The sequence below is a fragment of the Podarcis melisellensis genome (genome assembly GCF_964234715.1).
Source record: "Podarcis melisellensis genome assembly, chromosome: 1".
NCBI lineage: Eukaryota > Metazoa > Chordata > Lepidosauria > Squamata > Lacertidae > Podarcis > Podarcis melisellensis.
Window position 1 is genome coordinate 116,328,564 of NC_138528.1, and position 27,287 is coordinate 116,355,850.

At 43.0% G+C, this 27,287-nt stretch overlaps 1 protein-coding gene across 2 annotated transcripts; it reads left to right on the top strand.

Moving 5' to 3' along the window:
- The first annotated feature begins 1,684 nt into the window (after positions 1-1,684).
- METTL8 (methyltransferase 8, tRNA N3-cytidine) lies at positions 1,685-27,257 on the top strand. 2 transcript variants are annotated; one of them, XM_081898051.1, is made up of 9 exons: positions 1,698-1,998; positions 4,623-4,714; positions 12,299-12,624; positions 14,001-14,050; positions 16,951-17,014; positions 19,312-19,451; positions 21,482-21,588; positions 21,681-21,746; positions 27,017-27,257. In XM_081898051.1, exons 1-9 carry the CDS (start codon positions 1,856-1,858, stop codon positions 27,169-27,171), a joined length of 1,143 nt encoding a protein of 380 aa, XP_081754177.1. In that variant the 5' UTR covers positions 1,698-1,855; the 3' UTR covers positions 27,172-27,257. The 2 variants fall into 2 exon arrangements, with proteins under 2 accessions (XP_081754178.1, XP_081754177.1); XM_081898052.1 differs by lacking the exons at positions 21,482-21,588; positions 21,681-21,746; positions 27,017-27,257 and adding an exon at positions 19,624-20,159 and having other exon boundaries at positions 1,685-1,998.
- The last annotated feature ends 30 nt before the right edge of the window (positions 27,258-27,287 follow it).

Below are 27,287 nucleotides of genomic sequence, written 5' to 3' on the forward strand. Positions count from 1 at the left end.
GAGGGCCATCTGGTGGTTCCCTCGCTGCGAGAAGCCAAGCTACAGGGAACCAGGCAGAGGGACTTCTTGGTAGTGGCGCCCGCCCTGTGGAACACCCTCCCACCAGATGTCAAAGAGAAAAATAACTACCAAACTTTTAGAAGACATCTGAAGGCAGCCCTGTTCAGGGAATGTTTAATAGGTTATTGTATTTTAGTGTTTTGTTGGAAGCCGCCCAGAATGGCTGGGGAAACCCAGCCAGGTGGGTGGGGTATAAATAATAAATTATTATTATTATTATTATTATTATTTATTATCATCACACAGGCTGAAGTCCAATGCCACCGTCACACTTGCAGAACGGCTTTTGAGCCACCCTCTACTGACATAAAGGGAGGCTATTTTTCTGCAATTCCCCTTTCCTCTTGCAGTCCTTCCCCCCCGCCCGCCCCCCGCACACCTCCCAATTTCTTCCATAGGATTTGAGAGCCCTCCAGAACAGCATGGAAGGTTGCTTTGGAGGCAGGAGTAGGAAAAAGAAATGGGGAGTATATTCCCCATTCCCTCCTGTCTCCTTAACTTAACAGATGCCTTCACTGGATCAAAAGCATTTCTAGAAAAGAAGAGTAGCATTGGATTTTACCCATGGAGTAGTGCAAGTTAAAGGATTGCGGGTGGCGCAGTGGCCTAAACCACTGAGCCTCTTGGGCTTGCCAACTGGAAGGGCGGCGGTTCAAATCCCCGCGACAGGCTGAGCTCCCATTGCTCCGTCCCAGCTCCTGCCAACCTAGCAGTTTGAAAGCACGTCAAAGTACAAGTAGATAAATAGGTACCACTGCAGCGGGAAGCTAAAGGACGTTTTTGTGCACCCTGGTTTCCGTCACGGTGTCCCGTTGCGCCAGAAGCGATTTAGTCATGCTGGCCACATGACCCAGAAAGCTGTCTCTGGACAAATGCCGTTTCTCTGGGCCTGAAAGCGAGATGAGTGCCGCACCCCATAGTCGCCTTTGACTGGATTAAACTGTCCAGGGGTCCTTTACCTTTTTTTACCTTTACCTAGTGCAAGTTAAGGTGAGAAAATTATCTATATTATTTCCATCTTGATCATGATATTGTCTGCTCCTGTTGCTCGGTCCCTGCTCCTGCCAACCTAGCAGTTTGAAAGCACGTCAAAGTGCAAGTAGATAAATAGGTACCTCTCTGGTGGGAAGGTAAACGGCGTTTCCGTGCGCTGCTGTGGTTCGCTAGAAGCGGCTTAGTCATGCTGGCCACATGACCCGGAAGCTGTACGCCGGCTCCCTCAGCCAATAAAGCAAGATGAGCGCCGCAACCCCAGAGTCAGCCACGACTTGGAACTAACGATCAGGGGTCCCTTTACCTTTACCTTTAATTGGGTTTTGTACATAGCTCCCGAACAAGGTGATTTCTCTGAAACACCATACAGTTGATTACCAGACGCTCTGGAGAGTTCTCTTTTTGGATCCTGCCCCCCCCCCCCCCGTTAGACATGTTGAGGTGCTCAGCTCAGCTGCCATTCTCAGGACATGGTTAAATTGTGAGAAATCACCCTTTAATGGAACTAATGGAACTTAACCATTTTTTAAACTTTCTGTTTTTTTACTTGGGTTTTCCACCAGTATCTAGCTGCATGATGGAAAGAGAACAAACTCAAAACATGCATTAGCATTTCAGCGGTTAGCTCCTTCTAAACAACAACTGAAAAAGGAAAAGATAGAGAAAACCAACCTACATTTGTGTTGCTACGGAAGAAACAGGAATTCTTAAGGTTAACTGAAATAATTAAGTTTGCAAGAAATCTATACTCTTGTTTAATTTTGCTTTCAGGGTGTTTCGCTGCTGCTGCTGTTGCGCTGAAATGCTATTTGTTAAAAGATTCTTTGCTTCACATCTGAAGACCAGCAAGATCCCCCATCGGTTCCAGAGTAACAAACGACCAGTTGCTCCCCTTGGGTCACGAGTTTTGTTGGATCCAGATAAAGTTTTTGATCACAACATGTGGTATGATTAATGCAATTTGCTACTGTGTTATCAATTTGTCTTTTAAATATAGGTAGGGATTTATTTATTTATTTATTTATTTATTTATTTATTTATTTATTTATTTATTTGAGAATCTAAACACAGAGGCTGAATGCTTTCCTGCCATTCAGAGGCCAGAATCCATAGCCAGCAGAAGAGAGAAACCTTACATGCAAATGGAGGTTGTCTGTTAATTTAGAGAGACAGACCAACTGATATCCAGTGGTCGGTCAAAATAATTATCTCAATGTTTTCAGAGATTAATTGGATACCTTGGATATCTGCCCTGCCCTCATATGTGATATATATCTGTTTACCAATTCCAGGAAATTTGAGTGGGCACTTGTTTCACCATCACAAGAATGGCTACCATCCATGTTCCATTAACTTTTAAAAATAGAACATGAAGTAGAGCCATGTTATGAAATAAATGATGGATGTACTAGTAGCAGGAGGTTGAGATTGTTATTATTAATTGAATTTATATACCAACCTTTGCCCCCCCCCAAAAAAAATTATGAATCTTTGTAAATTGTGTTTCTAAAGGATTTTTTGTTATTGCCAAATGCCACTGTGTTTGCATTATTAAGTTTGTTATGAATAAAAAAATCATTTTAAGTTAGAGCTTAATAATATATTTCTTAATTGTATTTCACTATTTATATACTTCTTAATTGTATTTCACTTCAACAATTACTTTGATAAAATAACATATATTGTTATGTGCTAATGGCTTTAGATACCTATTAGGTCCATAAATTACCGTATAGCATATATTCAATACAAAAAACAGTGACAATTGAACATATAAAGGACATCTGGACATATAAAGGGCCCCATTACCTTCAGTAGCTTAGGGCCTCATCAAACCTAAATCCGGCCCTGCGTATAACCCATTGCAGTAATCTAACCTTGAGGTTACCAGAGCATAGACAACAGTAGTTAGGCTATCCCTGTCCAGATAGGGGCGTATCCATACCATAATAGGAGATGAGCCCTTACTTCCTTCTTTCTACCTTGTGGAAGACCTTGATGCTCTTGTTAGGTTGGGATGAGTGAAGCAAGTTGTATGGGACTCATTTCCCTACTTCCAGGCAAGCAGTTTGGCTCTGTGCTCCTTCTAAGTCAGGGGTGGGCAGGTTGCAGACCTCCAGATTCCGTCGGACTTCAACTCCCATCAGCCCCTGCTCTCACTTCCATACATCACTGCTGGGAAAACCATAGCTTTAGCTATACGGACCTTTGATGGCAAGGTGATGTCTCTGCTTTTTAAGATGCTGTCTAGGTTTGTCATGGCTTTTCTCCCAAGAAGCAGGCGTCTCTTAATTTTGTGGCTGCTGTCACCATCTGCAGTGATCATGGAGCCCAAGAAAGTGAAATCTCTCACTGCCTCCATTTCTTCCCTTTCTATTTGCCAGGAGGTGATAGGACCAGTGGCCATGATCTCCATTTTTTTGATGTTGAGCTTCAGACCATATTTTGCACTCTCCTCTTTCACCCTCATTAAAAGGTTCTTTAATTCCTCCTCACTTTCTGCCATCAAGGTTGTGTCATCTGCATATCTGAGGTTGTTTATATTTCTTACTTGCTTCTGTGGCATGCCTTAGGACCTAGCCATTAAGTCATCGGCCCCTTTTGGTTTTTTGGCACTGAAATTCCTAGGGAATAGTTCGCGTTGCTCAACGTTTTTCCACTCTTGCTTTGGCGCAATACTGTGGCATGGCCGTGGCTCCAATCCTTTACTGAGGCCTGGCTAACATTAGAACACCATTATTTGACATAGGGAGATTTAAATCTTTATCCCACTCAAATCCATCTGTTGCGCTCTATAATTAAAAGCTCCCTGCAGCTCACCTCTGGTTGCTGTTTTGGGTTGTGTTTAGTGGTCTGGCAACACATGGGAGCAATTACAAGTATTTCTTCAGAAACAAAACCAGCTGCAACATTCCTCTATCGGATTACCCACACCTTTACTAAGTATATTTCTGTACTTATCTGTATGTCATGCTTTGACTCGCCGGGCGACCATGTTTTGATAACTACAAATCTGTGGCAGAATGGCGGCCGCATAGCGCAGCTGGCACATGACATGCAACGTGTGTCATTTTAGGAGATAATGAGCCCTTATTACACGGGAATCAAACGGCACAGACCCTATCATGAGCGCACAGGCTTGCGTTTTGGAGAGATGGCATGTTTGCGAAAGGACAAACTTTCCGCTGGCGCTCGCTCCAGAAGGCTGCGGAATGTCCTATAACGAAAAGGCGACACACACCACAGAGGCATTCGAATGCTGCCGTGGACCGTGAGGAGAGGGCAGTACAAGGAGTTTGTCAGCGCAGAGCCTTCTGGAACGCTCCACAAAGCAAAAGAATGGAGCATAAGAATGGCAGGAGCTCCAGAGAGCATCAAGGCCTACTTTAAAGACCCGGGAGAGTGAAGTGAGGGGTGAGGTGGAGAGCAGCTAATGGAATCTAGAATATACAATGCATTTGATTACATGTGGTGCTTAAGGGGAGAAAAGAAAAGAAAAGACTGGAAGCTTTTAAAAATAAAAGGCATCCTTTTTTCCCCTTCCCTTGCAATCCCCCTCCCCTTTGCAGGGACCACATGCAGTGGTCACAGGAAGAAGAAGAAACAGCCAAGGAAAAAGCCGCGAAGAATTCACTCATCAGAGTCCAACCTGAGCTGCAAGGTAAAATACCCTAAGAACAATTAAAGCTGCAATACACCCACCCTTTTGTTTATGCACTAATCCTTAGCATCAACGTCTCCTTCTTTTCCTGTGCGCTGTACAGTCATACCTTGGAGGTCGAATGGAATCCGTTCCAGAAGTCCGTTCAGCTTCCAAAACGTTCGGAAACCCAAGCGCGGCTTCCGATTGGCTGCAGGAAGCTCCTGCAGCCAATCAGAAGCTGCGGCGAACATTCGGCTTCTGAAAATCGTTCGGAAACCGAAACACTCACTTCTGGGTTTCGATCGTTCGGGAGCCGATTTGTTCGGGAGCCAAGACGTTCGAGATCCAAGGCACAACTGTGTTGACTGACATATATTAACGTTGCTCCCTCCTGCCTCACGAAATATTGACATCTAACTCCGCTCTGACCTCCCAAGCACATCTGGTGTTACTCTCCCGCTTTCTACAGCTGGTTGGCCATCAGGGTGATAACAGCATGTACATGGTCGCTACATGAATTTAATGTCAGTGTTCGGTATTCTAAAAGATCTGTCAATGTATCTTTTCCCAGAATTAATAAACCTCAGCTTGATATGGGAATCTGTAGATCTGAAATGAACCCGTTTAATTATTTTTCCAACAAAAAAACCTTGATCCTCTCTTCAGGCAATTTTTGCAGGACAGTTCGCCTAGTCATGCTGTTGTTTGGGGGTAACCACAGTAGTGGAATCTAGGTTAATGGGGAACAGGCAGAAATACCATGTGGTACAGTCCTCTTTGGTGTCTCTGTGCATGTTAGGCAGATGAGCTGTTAGGAGGACCTCCATACATCACTATTGGGAAACCATAGCTTTAACTATACGGACCTTTGTTGGCAAGGTGATGTCTCTGCTTTTTAAGATGCTGTCTAGGTTTGTCATTGCTTTTCTCCCAAGAAGCAGGCTTCTTTTAATTTTGCGACTGCTGTCACCATCTGCAGTGATCATGGAGCCCAAGAAAGTAAAATCTCTCACTGCTTCCATTTCTTCCCCGGTGGCCATGATCTTAGTTTTCGGTTTTAGTGGTGAGGTTGGTGCAGGGCAAATGCAGTACCAGGATGACCCCGGGAAGCCACACATTTCAGTGCATTCCCTGACTGCATTGTGTGGCGTACTTGTGCATTTCCCCTCATGGATCCTTGACACCATGCTGTAGCCACTCCTTGAGAGCCAACCGGTATTACTTTGGCTGATGTTTGCATTTACCTGGAGACCTGGAACGAAAGGTTCTTGCAAGGATGAATAAGGGCTGTGATGCGTTGCTTTGCATTGCAAAACTGCCAGAGCCGCGGTGAATCTTGCTGCTTCTCTTCATTGTGGAAAACCCTGTTTTGTGTTTCTTTCTCTCTCTCTGTGTGTATACATACATACATACATACATACATACATACATACATATGCATCCATCCTTTCTCTCCATTTCCACCTGGCCAAGGAAGTTCCTCTAGGTCTTCAGAGTTTACTCTTCATATAATCTTTTCGGCTTCAATTCTGAAATAAGTGCAGACTTGCAAATTTGCCTCGTTTGACATTCTTCCTACTCTTTTAAAGATTAATTGAAGCATGGTTAGCATTCGCTGGAAATTAAATAAGTAGAGTGCAGGCAGTGGCTTATGGCTGAGATATATTGGACTCAGGAAGCCATTCTTTCTCTTATGAATGCCTGCATGCTTAAAATGGGACTAGGTGAGCATTGCCAATAATGCTTCCTCTCAAAGCTTCATTTTCTTTCTGCATGTGGCAGCACATTTTGACCTATTTATTGGTAACAATGAGCCGAGCTGAAACTAATGAGTAGGTTATTTTAGGTCATTGGAAATCACTGTTAAGAAGAAGAAGAAGAAGAAGCAATAAATAAAAGGCAGTGTTCCTCCAACATACTGCAGCATTGCCAAAAAGGATCGTTGTGAAGGACCTTGGTACAAAAAGGAAGAGCGAGAATGAATAAACTGATAGACTTTCGAGCACTTTCTCTGCTTATTAACATGGTCAGCTGCTTTTCAAGCATGCTTATTAGGCAAAGAGGAGGCTATTGCGTCTAAAAGGAAGAAGAAGAATGTGGTGTTTGTTTAGCGACTTTACACGCTGCTCTGTTCTGATTTCCTCTCTTTTGAAGGATGCTGCAAAAAGGCAACATCCTGAAACAATGCCAAGCAAATAGCAACCGAAAGCCGGCAGCCATGTCTGATCAGCAGTGCTTCCAGATGGGTGTTAATTGTGGGATTGTTATTCCTCGCTAGAGACGGCCAATCCGTCCGGCTCTTGTTTCTTCCAGTTTTTCATTTTTCCACTCTTCAGTTTGCCACATTTCCACATCAGTTTGCCATTAAAAAAAAGTTCTCATAAAAAAATTAACAATTGCATTTTTGTGTGAGTTGCTACCAATACACACACGTTTATATGCAATTTTACCTCATACATTTTTAATTTTTTTTTGCAAAGCAATTTCGCCTAATGTAATGCATTGTTGTCTGTTAGATTCTTCAGTACAGTCATACCTCATGTTATGCTTGCTTCACGTTACGTTCTTTCAGGTTACGTCCCGCGGCGACCCGGAAGTACCGGAAAGGGTTACTTCCGAGGTTCGCCACTCATGCATGCGCAGAAGCACCAAATCGCGCTGCACACCTGCGCAGATACGATGCTCCAGGTTGTGCTCTTTTCATGTTGCGAACGGGCCTCCGGAACAGATCCCATTCACAACCAGAGGTACCACTGTATATGCATTTATATGCACACTTTGTCATAGTGTAGGCATTTTTGTACATATTGCTTGACTGGAGGCTACGTTGCGAGATCCGGAGAAGTGCAAATATTGAAGGAAGGCAGTGTTTTTGGCTTGTGTACTGTTCCAGGAAGTTTGATTAGGTATGTTCACCTTTAAACATGAACTGCATCGGATTTCTTCCCCATCCCAAAGTCATACATATAATTTGTCTTTTGTTATATGTTGTCATTGGAAAGGCCAACCCATCCAGTGGTACCTCGGTTTTCAAACGTAATCCATTCTGGAAGACCGTTCGAGTTCTGAAACGTTCAAAAACCGAAAACTCAATAGGCAACAGCTAGGCCTTAGGCTCTTGCGCTCAGCGGAAGCCGTGTGGCACGTTCGACTTCTGAGGTGTGTTTGAAAACCGAAGCATTTACTTCCGGGTTTACAGCGTTCGAAACCGAAATGTTCGTCAACTGAGATGTTCGAAAACCAAGGTTCCACCGTACTTCCCCCATACTCACAAATTTAAATCCAGATTTATCCTTTCTGCAAGAATTCCAATAATTTTCGTTCAAGGATGTGTGGCCAACAACCTGTTTGTCATGTCAAGTCGGTGTCCAAAAGTGCTCTTATGTGGGGAAATTGTTCACGTGAAAAGTTAAATTTTAGAGTGAAAGTTGGAGAGCGGGCTGGCTCAATACTTTTGGACACCTTTACACCACAAAGAACTCATAACCCACCTACTTTCAGCAGCTAGAAACACCATAACCAGACATTGGAAAGACCTGTCAGGAGTAAGCACGGACCAATGGTACCAAATAGTATGGGAAAGAACCCTACTAGAAAAATTAACCAATAAACTGAAACTGACACAGGGACAAATAGAAGAAGACACCTTCACCCCGGTATGGCTCCCCTTTATCACATACACAGCCCAACAAGTCAACGACAAGAATCCACCAACAGCATACGAATCAATATGGCTGATCTGATTCAAAACACCCACCCACCCCACTCACACATGAAAACAAAGACCACCATGGCCAGTCACAAACAAACAACCACACCCTAGGCCAACCCCAACCTCTCTCACCACCAAAGGAACACAAGTGAACAGCACAAGCAACGCTGACACCAAACCCTACATATAGTAAGTAAAATAGAAACATCGCCACCAGACCCCACCCCCACCCATCTTTCCCCCCACCACCTCTTCCCCCCCCTTTTCTTCCTAATGTCTCAACAAATTGATTTGTAAAAATGTTACATGAGGGAAAAACCTCGAGAGACATTGCACACTTTTGTAAATCAACAAAATCTTTAATAAAAATAAATAAATAACGCTTGGAAAAAAACACACTTTTGGACACCTAAGGAGGACCCAAAAATGGCAACTCTCAACCCCACCAGGATAGTGTTGGCAAACGCTCCTGGGGGGCAGCAGACCCCCAGTACCTCTGAGCGTCTCCCAGTAGGCACATCTCTGGAACAGCATGTCCCTTCACTCCTGAGTGCCCTCTGCGACACTTCTCATTTGAAAAGTGGACACAAGTCTTCTGGCATCACCCAGCAAGAAGATAGAGACATCCGTAGATCTAAACTACGTTTTATTCACAATATAGACAGAGAATCCATAAGCACGTCTGTGTTCTCCAGACTCTGGAGCATACAGCAAAAGCGAAAGTACAGTCTAATAACATTCTCAGACAGAAAAGATAAGACAGTCTTCCGTTCCCACACTCTTCTCAGACATCTAGTGTGATTTACACCAACCATACCAGCCAACATCGGCTACATAAAATCCTAATAGGTAGGAGCGGTGAGGGAAGACACCAGTGCTATTTTTCTAGAAAAAGAGGTGCCGGAACTCACCATGAATATGCCCCTTGTTCTTTTACAATGGCAATGACGCCCACCTGAGAGGGGCCGGAACTGAGTTCCAGCTGAAAAACCCCCTGGGGAAGACTTGCATCAGGAGCAAGGAAGGAAGAAAGATTGACATCAAGATTGGCTGCCCCAGTGGACCCTGCCATCTGAGGTGGTTGCCTCACCTTGCCTCATAGGTGGGGCTGCCCTCAGGGTGAATTGAAATCAATGCTTTAAAAAAAATTTTTTTAATTGGATTTTTAAATTTTTAATTAGATTTTTTAAAAATTTAAATCAGATTTTTAACATTTAAATGGATTTTTTTATTTGAATCAGATTTTTAAAATTTAAATTGGATTTATAAAATAAAATGCTTTTGGAGGAAAACTCTTTCTAAAGATAGTTTTCTATTTAAATTACATTTTAATCCAAAGACTATTCATCAGGAAATAAGGACTTAAGTTTATCTTGTGTGCTAAAATTCAGTCTAAGGTTGTTTTTTAAAAAAAAAAGTTTAATCACATCAGTTAACAAACATGGCTACATATGCTATAATGTTATTGTTTTAGCTAAATAAATTGTTTAAATTGTTATTAAGGAAAGGATTATTTTTCTCCTTCCAATAAAGCATAGCAGAAGAATTGCCCAAATATAAACAGTTAGCTTATTAAACATCACAATAACTTCGTAATTCTCTCTCTATGCATTTGTAATAGTATAACCAAACCAGCAATTGTACCTTGGAAGTCGAATCCGTTCCGGAAGTCCATTCGACCTCCAAAACGTTTGGAAACAAAAGCCGTCCTCTGATTGGCTGCAGGATGCCGCGTAGGCCGCATCGGACGTTTGGGTTCCAAAGAACGTCCGCAAACCGGAACACTCACTTCTGGGCTTGCAGTGTTCGGGAGCCAAAAGGTTCCACTTGCAAGGTGTTTGGATTCCAAGGTACGACTGTGCTTCCATTTAAGTTCATCAAGCACTCCTTTTGAATTCTCTTTCTTGGGGAACTGGGATTATTAATTAATAAACTGCCAGCATTTGTATCTCCCTTGATGGCTGTAAAACATGTGCATAAAATATATAAACTCATAAAATATATAAATACATAAAATATATAAACTTGAGTTCATGGTTCATAGGACCAGTCTTGATAACTTGATTATTAAATCTGTTTGAAACAGCACTGGTTTTCCATTGTAACCAATTTCAGTCCTGTTCCAAAGATGCACATCTATTCTGAAAGGGATAGCGGCGGTGCTATTTCCTCCACTTTTCATGGAAAAGAACCCAATTTCCCACAGCCCAGTTATGTGTGTTCTATAAATAGCAAGCCGGTGGCGTGTGCTTTGGGTTGGTAGAGCAGTGTAAATTAGGATTTATGCATGCGTGTATAATTTATGCATGCGTGTATAAAGCATATATATATATATATATATATATATATATATATATATATATATGCTTTCGTAGATTTTCACGGGTACAGGAATGCAGGTTTTGGTGTCCTCGGGTGTCTTCCCGTGTAAAAGTTGGGGTGTCTAGGCGACGTTTCGACGAGGTCTCACTCGTCATCTTCAGGCTGGTGCTTTCGGCTTCTTGTTACTGGAACAGAGTAACAAGAACAAGAGTAACAGTAACAAGAAGCCGAAAGCACCAGCCTGAAGATGACGAGTGAGACCTCGTCGAAACGTCGCCTAGACACCCCAACTTTTACACGGGAAGACACCCGAGGACACCAAAACCTGCATATATATATATATATATATATATATATATATATATATATATATATATATAATCTCCCGCCCATCTGGCTGGGCTTCCCCAGCCACTCTGGGCGGCTTCCAACAAAATATTAAAATACAGTGGTACCTCACGTTACATACGCTTCAGGTTACATACGCTTCAGGTTACACACTCCGCTAACCCAGAAATAGTGCTTCAGGTTAAGAACTTTGCTTCAGGATAAGAACAGAAATCGGGCTCCGGTGGCGCAGCAGCAGTAGGCCCCATTAGCTAAAGTAGTGCTTCAGGTTAAGAACAGTTTCAGGTTAAGAACTGACCTCCGGAACGAATTAAGTACTTAACCCGAGGTACCACTGTACATACATTAAACATTAAAAGCTTCCCTAAACAGGGCTGCCTTCAGATGCCTTCTAAAAGTCTGGTGGTTGTTGTTCTCTTTGACGTCTGGTGGGAGGGTGTTCCACAGGGCAGGTGCCACTACCAGGAAGGCCTTCTGCCTGGTTCCCTGTAACTTGGCTTCTCACAGTGAGGGAACCGCCAGAAGGCCCTTGGCGCTGGACCTCAGTGTCCGGGTAGAACGATGGGGGTGGAGACGCTCGTTCAGATATACTGGATGCTTCCCTTGTGTTCTGTCCACTATAAAGAAAAGGGAGAGGTGTGGGAATCATGTTGGTGAGAACTCAAGTTATGGGATCCAGAATACTTTTGCATCTCTTCTGTTTTGTCTTCTAGCAATGCTTATTCGTGGATTTAGTGAAAATACGGCTTTGGGTCAAAATTCACCTATTTACATGTAGAACGTTTACACGTGTTTTAATCTTAGTTTAGCTTATTGTTGATTTTAATTATCTTTTATATGCTGTTTTTAACTGTCTTCGATAATTTTGATGTTTTGGTTTTTGTAAACCATTTAGAAGTTTTATTGCAATTGAACAGTGTGTAAATTTTGTTGACTAAACAAAGTTGACTAAGGCTATGTTGATTTTTCAAAATCCTATTGATCTGTAACCTTGATGCAAATCATTTATTGCAGGAAACTCAAATTAGTTGCTGGTATTAGTTATACCAGTGCAGGTCTTAGTAATATTCAAGTTGCCTACCATAATTTGAAATCTCCATCCTTACCTTTCATTATCAGTAATGTTTAGTTTTAATTATCCCCACCACCATTCGTTTATGCCAGCGATTCTTTATACTTATGGTTTCTTGGTTTCTTTTTGGTTTTGGTTTTAAATCTAGCAAAGTATGAGAGAGAAGCCAGTAGATATTGGAATGAATTTTACAAGATCCACAAGAACCATTTTTTCAAAGATCGCAAGTGGTTGTTCGTGGAATTTCCAGAAATTCTCCCAGAAGGAAAATCTGACCTTTGTAGAAAAGTGGCTACAGAAAACTTGAGATGCACTGATTTCCTTGAAGACAACCATCTTTGTGAGGATAATTCTGCTGCAAAAGTTTCTCCCGTTTTGAGCGCATGTTATGATAACTCTGCAGCTGATGAGCAAATTGTCAAGAGCACTGGAAAACAATTTCCTGGTGGTGATTCTTCTTACCGAATATTAGAGGTACGGTAGACCTTTCTATTCTGTGTCCAGCACCATATTCCCCTGGGGTTTTTGATGTTTATGCAGAAGTGCAAAAATTGGATTGATCCTGAGACTTGTATTCTGCCTTGTTTTGGCAATCCTCCTTTCCCCTTCAGTCCAACCCATAGAGCAAGGCCTCCTGATCATTGGGAGAGGCTTATTTTGGGGGCGGTGGGGTCAACCTATGCTTTTCCTTCTACCCTCTTCCACATGTGTTTCTGTGGATCCGACCCATATGCAGCCTTGTGAATAGTTACCTCTTTCTTAACTCACCTGCTGTGAGATAAGCAGAGGGCCTTCTCAGTGGTGGCACCCGGCCTGTGGAACGCCCTCCCACCAGATTTCAAGGAAATAAACAACTATCTGACTTTTAGAAGACATCTGAAGCCAGCCCTGTTTAGGGAAATTTTTAAGGTTTGATGTTTTATCGTGCTTTTAATATTCTGTTGGGAGCCGCCCAGAGTGGCTGGAGTGGCCCGGCCAGATGGGCGGGATTTAAGTAATAAATTGTTGTTGTTGTTGTTAATAAATTATGATGATGATATTAAAATTTCATTGGTTTTTTAAACCTCTCGGGTTTCCCATACAGTATTGTTTTGAATAAGTCCTTGGGATCTGATAGGTAGCACAGTCTTACTCATTTATAAAATGTTTAGGCGGTTTAAAATAGTAAAAAAATCAATGAATGGTTTAACCATAAGAATGGAGTAACTGCAAAAAGGCAAGCAACATTCAACCAAATTGTGCCTTAAAAACTGAATGAAAACAATATGGAAACTTGGGGGCGGGGGGGAGTTCAATATTGCAGTCATTCCGCCGGGGCAAGCATTTGGACTTGCCAGAAGAATGAACCCCCTTCTCACTGCCCCCCCCAACAACCATATACGACAGACAGAACTGAGCAACCTACAAAACAAAGTCTGAGAAAACTTGGGTCAGCTTAAAGTTTTTAAGAAGCATTTAAAGGCAATTGCTCGAGTTTCTTTAAATATGGCTTCTCTTCTAACTTATTTCATGATACTCTGTTGACGTTAGGAGCTGGTTGCAGCTTTTCTATATCCTTTTGCACGCATAGCCACTCTAATGCATTTTAAGAGAGAGAGAAAATGCCAGCTGCATTTTGGAACAAATCGATATTTTGTGTGTGGCTACCAGAGTAAAGTAATTTCTTGGTGCATCAAACAAGATGAAGCCCTTCCTTGTGAAAAAAGGAGGACACACACAGAACTATTCCCTGAAGATATTTTAAAGTTTAATTCTTAGTCTGTTCTCGCCCTGCCCTCCCTAAATGTTGGAAAATATTTTTTTTTATAAATGTGATCAGCTTAATATTTTGCTTTTGTCTTTACTACCAGGTTGGCTGTGGTGCTGGTAACAGTGTTTTCCCTATTTTGGAAGTGATTCGGTAAGCTAAAAAGATAAAAAGTTACATGCTACAGTAATGAGGAGGGAACAGCTGCTTTGCCGTAACTCCCACTAAGAATTTTCACTATTGTTCAAGAATGAGGAGCCTCTGGCCCTCCCGAAGTTTTTTGCCCCAGAACTCCTATCTATCATCCTTGACCTTTGATCATGCTGGCCAGCTCTGATGGGTGTTGTATTTATTGTTGTTGTTCAGTCGTTTAGTTGTGTCCGACTCTTCGTGACCCCATGGACCAGAGAATGCCAGGCACCTCTGTCCTCTACTACCTCCCACAGTTTGGTCAAAAGTATTTATTATAATTTATTAAATTTGTATACTGCCCTTCATCCGAGGATCACAACGCACTTCACAACATAAAAATACAATATGAGAGCACAAAGTACATAGTAAGAAACAAAAAAAAAACCAATAACCCTGTGGCGATCACACAGGGTCCCCGGACGTTTCACCGTCTATTGATCCCTGTGCCACCACTTTATTTCTCACTGCCACCACCCAGGCCCTACCTGGTAAAATACTGAGTCCCGTCAGGGTTAAATTGGAACATGAACTTCTGTTTATTTATTGCAGTTTAACAAGTGTGTGGTTTCAATTACAATTACAATCAAGGGGTGCCTATCCAGACCTATAACTTCCGCTACCTGGTCTCGCTCACTAAACCACCTCTCAGATATTTACTTGTCTTCCTAGTTCCTAACTGTTCCTGACTCAGCTTATTTCACTACACTAACTTGACCTACCCACAGACTCTATCCCAATTCATTCCCACTCCAACCAACCAACCAACCAACCAACCAACTCCCAACAAACTCCTCCTTCGCCCCTCCCAGAGCTGGTTTTATAGTCCCTCTGACTCCACCCCCCTGGGTTCTGATTGGGTAACCTGTTTAACTATCTCACCTCCAGCACTCTCATATGTTAACGTCACAAACCCCCCTCCAAAAAACAAACAAACCACGTTTTAAAGGCCATATAATATTTAATCATTCCAAGGCCTGGTTATAGAGAAACGTTTACACCTGGCACTTAAAGATATGCAATGAAGGCATCAGGCGGGCCTCCTCGAGGAGAGCATTCCACAAATGGGAAGCCACTGCAGAAAAGGCCCGTCCTCGTGTTGCCACCCTCCGGACCTCTCGTGGCTTCCCACAACATCTGGAGGGCCACAGGTTACTTGTCCCTGCTGTAGGTGATGGTAGCATGAGATGTTCCATTGGGTACGAAGTTTCGTTGGCCTTCATAGGTCCAAAGCTGTACATTGGTACCTCGGGTTACAGACGCTTCAGGTTACAGACTCCTCTAACCCAGAAACAGTACCTCTGGTTAAGAACTTTGCTTCAGGATGAGAACAGAAATCGCACAGCGGCAGCGGGAGGCCCCATTAGCTAAAGTTGTGCTTCAGGTTAAGAACAGTTTCAGGTTAAGAACGGACCTCCAGAACGAATTAGGTTCTTAACCCGAGGTACCACTGTATCATGAATTAGACTCCAAATGAATCAGATGCCGGCACAGGCAAGAAACAACCAGTGTAATGTGTTCATAATTTGTAAAATCTGCATGCGCGGAAAATCTCTTGGTCAGCAGTATTTCCAGCTATTTGTGGTTGTTCCATTGTAGTTACGCTTCAGAGTAATCAGTGAAAATTAAAAAGTTGTGATTGACATTGCTGCTGGTTCTTAAGAGCAAAGCAGATCCAAATTTTCCCCCCTTTATTTCAGCTCTTCCTAAAGTGAAACACTGCACTGTACTGGCAATTGTTCTTGGTACAGTCATACCTTGTATGTTTGACTTACAGAACGTTTGGAAACCAAAGCGCGGCTTCTGATTGGCTGCAGGAAGCTCCTGCAACCAATCGGAAGCTGCGGAAGCCCCATTGGACATTCGGCTTCCAAAAGAACGTTAGAAAACTGGACCACTCACTTCTGGGTTTTGATTGTTCAGGAGCCAAGGCGTTTGAGATCCAAGGTACAACTGTACTGGGGAATGCTGCCTTATGTCCTTGGTGTCTGATAATCATAAATACACAAGGGAGTTTGGAGCTGGCTCTGTAGCGGATGGAGGCGGGGGAAGAAGCTACCCCTGTATCGGAGCCAGCCTGCGTTTTTCATTCAGAAATTGAATAGAGACAGTTTGCGCTGGAACTGCTGTTGGAGGACCACATTCCCTTGTGATACTAGCAAGTGGGATCGAAAGGTCTCTTGTAGCTACACCCCTTTCCTTTTTGCTCAGTTCTATAATATTGCGCAGGGACGCAGGTGGCGCTGTGGATTAAACCACAGAGCCTAGGACTTGCCGATCAGAAGGTCGGCGGTTCGAATCCCCGCGACGGGGTGAGCTCCCATTCCTCGGTCTCTGCTCCTGCCAACCTAGCAGTTCGAAAGCACCTCAAAGTGCAAGTAGATAAATAGGTACCACTCCGGCGGGAAGGTAAACAGCGTTTCCGTGCGCTGCTGTGGTTCACCAGAAGCGGCTTAGTCATGCTGGCCACATGACCCGGAAGCTGTACGCCGGCTCCCTCGGCCAATAAAGCGAGATGAGCGCCGCAACCCTTGAGTCGGTCACAACTGGACCTAATGGTCAGGGGTCCCTTTACCTTTTATAATATTGTGCAACGGCTACCAAATGCAGCTTCGCCACAGACAAAGCAATGGCCTAGTAGGGATGGAGTCCTGGAGAAGTAAGTGTTTCGCTCATTGCCCAACAAGACGTTTAACCCCCTCCACCCTCAACTTTCCCGTTCGCTTCCCTCTGCCTTTGCCCTTTCCACATCTCCCAAGAACTGGGTTTAGGTGATCTGATTATGCCTGCAGATGGATCCCCGGCGAAAATCGCTTCACAAAAGCAATTAGGGGGGCTGATATTTCCCTTGTTTCTTTCTCCAGCCACCATCCCAGAGTCTTTCTGTATTGCTGCGATTTTGCTTCAGAAGCGGTGGAGCTCATCAAGGTATTTAAAACGTGGCAATTCGTTTGCGAGAGCATCCTTCAATCCTTGGGTTCGCCAGCCAGTGAAATAGGCATCAGTACCGATATAGAGCTCAAAGACTGCAACAGCTTGGAATTATAGTTCCTTTTCCAATGAAGTAGTGCATGTGGAACTGGTTCATACGCTTTCCTGGCTAGTGGGTGCTTCCAGATGATGCCCTAGAGAGGATTTGAGAGCTTGGTACCTAGAGGTGTGCTTCCTCCCAGATATTATTCCATACTTGCATCATTCAAAATCAGAGGGCTTTCCCCATCTGCTTCTGCTGACTGGTGTGGTAGTGTGGAGCAGGGTCTTCTCAGGTGTGGTGCTTGTTGGGATACTGCCAGGGAGACATAGGCCATCACTACCTCCATGCCGACTCCGGACTCCGGACGTCCATCAACCTCCCGTAGATACAGTATCAGCAATTAGCGACACGAGCTCCAGAAATAGATTGCCACATTCCTGGGCTGATGCACGCTCTATCAGCAGAATTCACACAGTGAAAGTTGCACTCAGGAGAGCATTATTTAGAAAGTTTATTCAGCGTTGGTCAGAACAAAGAAAAAACATGACCGCCTGCTTGCGTGTTCAGGCACCGAGAGAGAGAAACGAAAGCAATAGCAAACAAACATCCTGTGAACAGGAAATACGCAGACTCTGACTCACATAGCCTGCTCCCTTTTAAGGTGGAACGGAAATATCCTAACAGTGCTAACCTCTAGATCAGGGGCAGGCAACCTAAGGCCCGGGGGCCGGATGCGGCCCAATCGCCTTCTCAATCCGGCTTGCGGGTGGTCCAGGAATCAGCATGTTTTTATCTTGAGTAAAATGTGCCCTTTTATTTAAAATGCATCTCTGGGTTATTTGTGGGGCCTGCCTGGTGTTTTTACATGAGTAGAATGTGTGCTTCTATTTAAAATGCATCTCTGGGTTATTTGTGGGGCATAGGAATTCGTTCACTCCCCCCCCCAAAAAAAATAGTCCGGCCCACCACATGGTCTGAGGGACGGTGGACCGGCCCACGGCTGAAAAAGGTTGCTGACCCCTGCTCTAGAGGTGGTTCCCCATGTGTAGTTCGCACACCAAGGGGGTCCATGGCACATACTTGCCAACTGTCTGGGATATCCCATTTTTGTGACTAGTGCGGCCCGGAAGATGCACGTCCGGGTTTTGGGCTGGTACCCGTTGGAGCGTATGGCAGCGCCATTCACATAACGAAAATTTAAAAAAACAGATTTTTTTAAAATTTAAACTGGATTTTTAAAATAAACTGCTTTTAGAGGAAAAATCTTTCTAAAGATAGTTTTCTGTTTAAGTTACATTATAATGCAAAGGCTCTTCGTCAGGAAATAAGGGTTTGTTTTAAGTTTTTCATGTGTGCTAAAACTCAGTCTAAGTTTTTTATAAAAATAAAAATGTTTAACCACATCAGTTAACAAGCATGCTATAATGTAATTGTTTTAGTTGAACAAATTGTTTAAATTGTTGTTAAGGAAAGGATTATTTTACTCTTTCCGATAAAGTACAGCGGAAAAGTTGTCCAAATATAAACAGTTAACTTATTAAACCGCACAATAATTTCATAATTAATGGTCTATGTATTTCTAATAGTATAACCAAATCAGTAATTTTTGATATAACTGTAAAAACTGCTCTGAAAATTAAAATGAATCCTTCATCTGGTTGTAAATATTAAGATTATACCACGAGATTATAACACGAGTGTTAGCATCGGCCATGCAGGAGACTGATATTAAAAAAGCTCAGGGCAATCTTCCCCCATTTTCTAAATTTTTAGTCCCCCCAAATAGGGGACGTCTTATACATGGGGGAGTGTTATATAGTGGATGCTCGGGTTGCAAACGTGATCCGTACGGGATGCACGTTCGAACCCGCAGCAGCGCATATGCGCACACGCAGGTTGCGATTTAGCGCTTCTGCACATACGCGACCGCCGGAACCCAGAAGTAACCCATTCCAGTACTTCCGGTTTTCCGCACGTCCGTAACCCGAAAAAACACAACCTGCAGCATCTGTAACCCTAGGTATGACAGTACACGGAACAGTGTGGTAATTAGGTGAGAGCTTTATATCTGGTTTTTGTATAAACTGGTCCTTAGAAATGGGGTGGGTTGTTTTTTTTTCCTTTTCCGAAATCTGAATTGCTGAGGAGGGGGGATTTTGAGGGGAGCGTTTCTGTGTTACAAGAAACAGATTCTAAGTAGTTTGAGAGTCTCTCTGTTTGTTCTCTCGGATTGGGGGGGACTTGTTAACAGTCGCATCCACTCATCGATTCCTCCCGGTGTTTTGCCTTTGTTCACGACGTGTGTGATGATGCCTTGCCCTACCCTTTCCCAGATGACAGCCTGGATGTCATTCTCCTCATCTTTGTGCTATCTTCCGTTCACCCTGACAGGTAAATGAGGGCTGGAAAAGGTGGGGGACAGAGCCAAACGCAGTAAATGTCTCTCTTCATCTGGAGTGGCTTTCAGGGCTATCTTTAGAGAGAGGGTGAATTTATTACTGAAGAGTCCTCCGGTTCACTTGCACACTGGGCATTTAAAATCCCAATCCTCTCCCGTTCACAGCGAGAGCCGGTCGAAAGAGCGCTTCGCTAATGAGGCTCCTTGTCTCCCTCAGAAGAGGCTTCTTTGGCAAAATGAATGCCTATTAAAGATGGCGGCTCTTTCCAAAATATTACAGATGACTTCGTCTTTTCCCTTTGGAAAAAAAAAATTGAAATGAAACCGGCGAAATCCAAATGGCCACCTTCATGCACCAAAGATATTCCCAGCTTTGTTCTCCAGACAGCTGAGCTTTCTGATTTGCTTTCAGAGAAAATCGCATTTCCCTCATTTCTTCCTGTTTGTTCGGGAGGCAAGCGGGTGATGAGTCATAGGCAAAAGAATACTTTGCCAAGCCCGGGTGGGGAAAGGGAAGAAATATCTCTTCCCTGTACCTTTTGCTAACTCTTAAGCCACAAAGCTTCAGGTTTTCTGTGCATATTTCCACCATTAGCCTGTGTAGATCTTCCTGTTTTGTTTCCCCACCATCAGGTAATCTGACGAAGGTTGCTGTGATTAATATCCCTCAATTCTAATACTGCAAAAGGCTGTATTTAAGTGTTTTAAATAAACATGGATGTTCCACTGAAATCAGTGAAACTGGTTGCCGAATAAGTATGCCAAATTAGGTCCGAGCTGCAGTTTGTATCCTAAAATCACTGTTGTTCTTTCTCTCGCCACTCACCTTATCATAGTATTATCCTAATTCCAAAGGTTAAAGCACTAAAAGATAGTGTTTGTTCTAATCTTCCTAAATATTTAAAGAAATTCCCTGAACAAGCGCCTGTTAATAAAAAATACTGATCTTGGTTTGGGGTGGGGTTGAGGAAGAGACAAATATTTTTTTTTAGCGGGCAACGTACAAAAGGCCACGAGGGTTCTTATCATGTACGAACCTTCACTCAGCATTTAAATTATCACCTGATTAGTTTTTAGGGCACTTACAGCCTGTCATTATTTTATGGGTGGGGTTCAGTCACGCCCTGGCAAATTCAGGTTGTGGAATTCAAAATGCTTTGGTTTTCTTTGAGTTCACCCCACATTGAACTTTCTGTGATAAGGAAAGTGTCAGGAAATTGCATTCTGAAGTATGGGGTGACAATTGCTGGACACAATGTCCTGTAATCTCCCCACAAACTTTGTGCAAACGAATCAAGATGAATGCTTTTTTTTATTGAGTTTTCAAAAACCAAATCATTAGACCCTCAGTGTCCCTATTTTCCAGGGACAGCCCTGGATTTAGAGAAGCCGTACAAGTTACTGATTTGATCCTGCAATGCCCCATTTTTCCTTAGGATGTCCCTAGGTTTCATTGGAGGAATGTTAAGAGGGTATGGGGTTATGCAACTGCCGAGCCCAGGAGATAAGTAACTATACAATCTTTAGAAGACATTTGAAGGCAGCCCTGTATAGGGAAGTTTTTAAATGTTTAATGACTTATTATGTTTTTATATATGTTGGAAGCTGCCCAGAGTGGCTGGGGCAACTCAGTCAGATGGGCGGAGTATTATTATTATTATTATTAGCAGATTATTATTATTAATATTAATATTATTACTACTACTACAATGGGATAAGATGTCCTTATTTTCATCAAAGAAATGTTGAGGGTATACAACATGCAAACAAGACAAACAAACAAAAAAGAGCAAAAACTTTGCGGGTCACGTTATTGGAATTAGAATAAAATAAGCAGAAGTAGGTTTTGTAGATATATCAAAATAAAATTATATAAAGGCACCTTTTGGAAGGAAAAGCTATATATTAAGGGGCAAGCTAGTGTTTTGTGTTTTTGCACTAGGGGCAAGCTAGTGTTTTGTGTTTTTGAATTACACCCTGATGTGTGTTTGTGTGTGTGTGGCTGGCTATTCTATTTTCACAGGATCCAAGGTGTTGTAAACAGGCTGGCCAGATTATTGAAACCTGGAGGAATGATTCTCTTTCGGGACTACGGAAGATACGACGCTTCTCAGCTTCGTTTCAAAAAAGGTGCTTCTCAAAGAGACAGTTGCTTTGTTTGTCTACTTGTTGTGAGTCCTCAGTAGGGATACAGTAATCTAGCCTTCCTTTTCTCCTATTAGGCCGCTGCTTGTCGGAGAACTTCTACGTAAGAGGCGACGGCACCAGAGCTTATTTCTTCACAAAAGGTATTTGGGCCAGCACCATGGTTGAGCAGTGTCAGTTTACCTCAAAGGGATAACCTCTCCTCATGGATTGCTTCCAAGCCCCACTTTGCTTTAGGAACGCTTGCTGCTTCAGGACAAAGGGCAAAACCTTATTCTCCAATGAGATCAGGGCTGTGTTCATGCCATACATTTAAAGCACACACATCATTCCAAAGAATCCTGGGAACTCTCCTTTGGGAATCCTAGCTCTGTGAGGGTGTCAATCACAAGTCCCAGAATTTTTTTTAGTGGAAGCCATGTGCTTAAATGTATGGCGTGTATGCAGACTCAGTTAAATTAGGCTCAATAAAATAAAATAATCAATTACAGGTGGGTGGATTTCGGTTGAACATGAGGAGAAAGCTCAGCCAAATGTGGGCTGTTTGTGGAAACGCTTTCCTCACAACAGCTCAGGTGTGATCCTGAAAGCCAGTTGATAATTTGCACTTAAAATGTTGTATTATTGCATGAACCATTTTGAGAGAAACACTATATATAATAATGGGATTCTTCCAGTAGGATACAACTATTGCATTCAAAATAATGGTTTGGGAGGAGAGTAGAAGTTGCAGCGCAGCACATTGTTGAGAGCAGAATTTTAATTCCATGTGGTGGTTTGTCCGGTTGTGCTGGGGGGTGTCTTACAACAGTGTGGGGCGCACACTGTGGGGCACACACGGATGTCTGCATAGACAGGGGAAGAGGCTTCAACTTGGCACGAGATCCCTTTTCTTTCTGTGGAGTCCTGTCCTAGGCCTCTGTCTGTCATGCTTAATTAACTCTGAATTAGCTGGCGTTTCGGCGTGTGTGTGCTTTTAAATCAGTCCCACAGAGGTCTTTCTCTTCTGGATTATGAGATGTGACCAAAGTCACATTTGCTTCCCATAATATTTTCTATTAACTGTGAAAGCTTTGGGAGGGGAGAGGAGAACGGGCGCCTGCAAAGAGGGCTTTCAACTTTGGTGTGACTGATGAGTTTTCGTACACCACCGGGCATGAGATTCTGTAATGAAATTCATGTGGCGCCATGAAATGCGTCTCCTTCCCCCCGCCTTGTAGGGTTAGCATCCGCTGCTTGGCTTTCAGAACAGCAAGAAAGAGGGAGGATGTTCCATCCCTGACATACTCTTAACTAGGGCTGGGCGATATCTGGCTTTCAAGATCGTGATATATCAGCTGAGGAGCTGGCGATACGTCACGGCTTCCCAATTGCCAGTGGCAGGGCAGGCAGGCAGACACGAGTGAGGTGTGCTGTGTATACTTGCGTACACCTGAAGGCCCAGTATCCCTGAAGGAGCATCTCCACCCCCAATGTTAAGCACAGACACTGAGGTCCAGCGCTGAGAGCCTTCTGGCGGTCCCCTCACTGCGAGAAGTGAGGTTACAGGGAACCAGGCAGAGGGCCTTCTCGGGAGTGGCGCCTGCCCTGTGAAATGCTTTCCCATCAGATGTCAAGAAAATAAACAACTATCTGACTTTTAGAAGACATCTAAAGGCAGCACTGTTTAGGGAGGTTTTTAAGGTTTGATGTTTTTTCGTGCTTTAAATATTCTGTTGGGAGCCACCCAGAGTGGTTGGGGAAACCTAGCCAGATGGGTGGGGTATAAATTCATTATTATTATTATTATTATTATTATTATTATTATTATTATTATTATTTTATTATGCTGGTGAAAGCCACTGAGCCATGATATATCCCAGCTTCCTTTTGGGTGAAATTCACCAGAAATGGTGAAACTCCCCAGAAAAAAAAAGAAATCAAATTAACAAACTTTTTATTTAAAAAATGGAAATGATCTACTGAATATTTACAGACAATCTGTAAACAGTAAAGAACATTGGCAGGATTGTTGTAATAACCTGCAGTTTTATATGAGTATACATTTAAAGTAGATGAATTAATGATTAAGTTAATTTGGTATACAGTCGTACCTTGGTTTTGGAACAGCTCAGTTCTCAAACGTTTTGGTTCCCAAATGCCGGAGTGACTGTTCTGATTTACAAACTATTTTTGCTTCTGACGGGCTTCCGCAGCTTCAGATTGGCTGCAGGAGCTACCTGCAGCAAATCAGAAGCCATGCTTTGGTTTCCAAACGTTTCGGAAGTCAAATGGACTTCCAGAATGGATTCCGTTTGACTTCCATGGTACGACTGTATACGGAAAATATAAAAAATAAATTTAAGGAACCACAGGAAAAGGGGAAGTAGAGTTTTGAAATGTTAAAATGACTGTAAAATTATTGAAATGTCTAACTGAAAATCATAAATAAAAATTAAAAAAAGAAATATATATCGCCAGCTCAAAATGTCTGAAACGGGTATCACGGTTTGAATCTCATACCGGTTCCAGACAGTTAATTGTAATATCAACCAGGTCTACTCTTTTTTTATATGTATACATTTTTATTGATTTTTTAACATATCATTTCCAACAGTCATTTAACATAACTTCTTATCTTATACAACATTTTAGACTTCCATCAACAACCTCTGATGATTTCCCATTCTTTATCACTTATTCTGCATTTCTTAATTTCTCTATTACTCTTAATTATCATTAACTAATAATTCTCCTCATAGTCTTTCTTGCAATATTTCATATAATCCTCCTTACAGACCCTCTTGCAGTCCTACTAGCGTAATCTGTTCATTACGGTTGCTTTTCAAATAGTTCATATATTTACTCCAGTCTTCTAAGAATCTCTGGTCCTGCAGGTTTTGAATCCTTCCTGTTAATTTATCTAATTCTGCATAGTCCATTAATTTTGTCCGCCATTCTTCTTTCGTCGGTAATTCTTCTTGCTTCCATTTTTGTGCCCAACCAGGTCTACTCTTCACTTAAACTGAATAACTATCATATAGCTGGGAGGATAGAAATGGTTGCTTCAACCTACTCCTCTTGAATTAGGAATTTCGGAGCTTGCCAGGTAGCCTGAGTAGGTACCACTTCCTGCTTTGTGAGAGATCAAATCCAGGAAGTGGCATGCTCTTCTAGGCGGAACTAGACATCTTTGACTACCTTGTTGCTTGCATACCTGACAAGGCCATGCTCTAATGCAAACATTTGCCTGCAAACCCTTTCACTGGCATTTGTGCGCAGTTGAAGCTGTGGCTGCCGCAGATAAGGCAGGTGACGGCACTGATGCCCTCCAGGGGGTGCCCTCAGATGCTTGGGTCGCAGTCCCAGGAGATATAAGCCTCTTAGCGAAACGCTTACTTAAGGGGAGCAGGCTTGGAGGTGCAGTGCAGTGCAGTGCAAGGTCAAGCACAGATAACCAGTCCAGGTCCGAAACATGATCCAGAGACGAGGTCAGGCGACAGAGGGTTCAGGCAAGGTACAACACAGCAACAAGGGAGTACTCGAATCAGCAGCAGGCATGCTGGACAAAGAGCCAGGGGAACAGTGTAATTTCTACGCCTGGGCCATAGATCAATACATCGTCCTAGACCAGTTTGAGGGCCAGAGCAAGATGGCGCCTTCCCCCAGAGATATATCACAGGTGGAGCTTGCCTTACCTTCTCTGGCTGCCTAATTCCTCCCTTTGCCAGCCACTGCTGGAGGAGGAAGCTGCCTCTGAGGCGGTTTGCCCCCCCCAGTGCCGAATGATGCTCCTTTTCAACATCACGATGTATCGCTATATTGTGATGTTTAGCTGGTGATACATCCCGATGTTGAAAAGTTGGTATCACCTAGTGTGACGTTAACATATGAGAGTGCTGGAGGTGAAATAGTTAAACAGGTTACCCAATCAGAACCTGGGGGTGGAGTCAGAGAGACTATAAAACTAGCTCTGGGAGGGTCGAAGAGGGAGTTTGTTGGGAGTTGGGTGGTTGGTTGGAGTGGGAGTGAATTGGGATAGAGTCTGTGGGAGGGTTGAGTCAGTGTAGTGAAATAAGCTAAGTTAGGAGCTAGGAAGACAAGTAAAAATCTGAGAGGTGGTTTAGTGAGTGAGAGCAGGGAGCGGAAGTTATAGAACTGGATAGGCACCCCATGACTGTTATTGACTGAGACCGTTTATGAAACCACACGCTTGTTAAACTGCAATAAATAAATAGAAGTTTATGTTCCAATTTAACCCTGACTGGACTCAGTATTGTTCCAGGTAGGGCCTGGGTGGTGGCAGCGAGAAATAAAATGGTGACACAGGGATCAATAGACAGTGAAACATCCAGGGAGCCTGTGTGATCGCCACACCCAGCCCTAGTTGTTTCCAGCAACTTGGAAAGCTCAAGAAGGATGATGATAATGGATAAAGGATGATGGTGTTTATTATTACTTTTTACTTATACCCCACCCATCTGGCTGGGCTTCCCCAGCCACTCTGGCTCCCAACAGAATATTAAAAACATGATAAAACATCAAACATTAAAAACTTCCCTAAACAGGTTTGCCTTCAGATGTCGTCTAAAAATCAGATAGTTGCTTATTTCCTTGACATCTAATGGGAGGGCGTTCCACTGGGTGGGCGCCACTATCGAGAAGGTCCTCTGCCTGCTTCCCTGTGACCTCTGTATACTCTGGAAACCTAGACCCCAAGCTTCTGAAAGTAAAGGAACTTTGGCAGGTGCTCGCTCAAATGCTGCAACATGACTCTGGGCCTGTAGACGCACATTTGGCGTGGACCTGGCGTTTTCCATGCCAGAATTGTCAAGGACTGAAGAGTGTCCCCTGCTCTTCCTTTGGCTGCTGGGTGTGTGAAATGACAACGAAACAAGGAACCAGGCCGAGGGCCTTCTCGGTAGTGGCGCCCGCCCTGTGGAACACCCTCCCACTGGATGTCAAGGAAATAAACAACTATCTGACTTTTAGAAGACATCTGAAAGCAGCCCTGTTTAGGGAAGCGTTTAATGCTTGATGTTTTATCACTTTATTATTATTATTATTATTATTCTGTTGGGAGCCGCCCAGATTGGCTGGGAAAACTCAGCCAGATGGGTGGGGTATAAGTAATAAATTGTTATTATTATTAACGAAAAGTTGATCCACTGTAGCACAAGACATGGAACGTAAGAAAATCCTGCAGTGCCAGGAGATCCTGAGGGTGCAATTTTACTCCTGCTGTAATCTGTGACTTTGTTAGCAGCGTCCTCATAGATCTTTATTATTATTATTATTATTATTATTATTATTATTATTATTATTATTATTGTTGTTGTTGTTGTTGTTGTTGTTGTTGTTGTTGTTGTTGTTGTTATGATTATTGCACTGTTTTGAATGAGTGTAACTTGGCTATTTATTTTACAAAACACAGATGAGATACACAGCATTTTCTCTTCGTCGGGCTTAACCGAAGTGCAGAACCTCCTCGATCGACGTCTGCAAGTAAACAGGAAGAAGAAGGTGAAGATCCATAGGGTCTGGATTCAAGGCAAGTTCCAAAAACAAGGGGAGCTGACTCAAGAGTAGGCAAGAAAATGCTGCAGGTAAACACAACTCTTAGCCTGAGAAGACATTTCCCCTCAAACGTCCTGATAAACCAGGAACGCATTTGAGCAGAAATACTTTATTTACCATTTCCGCAT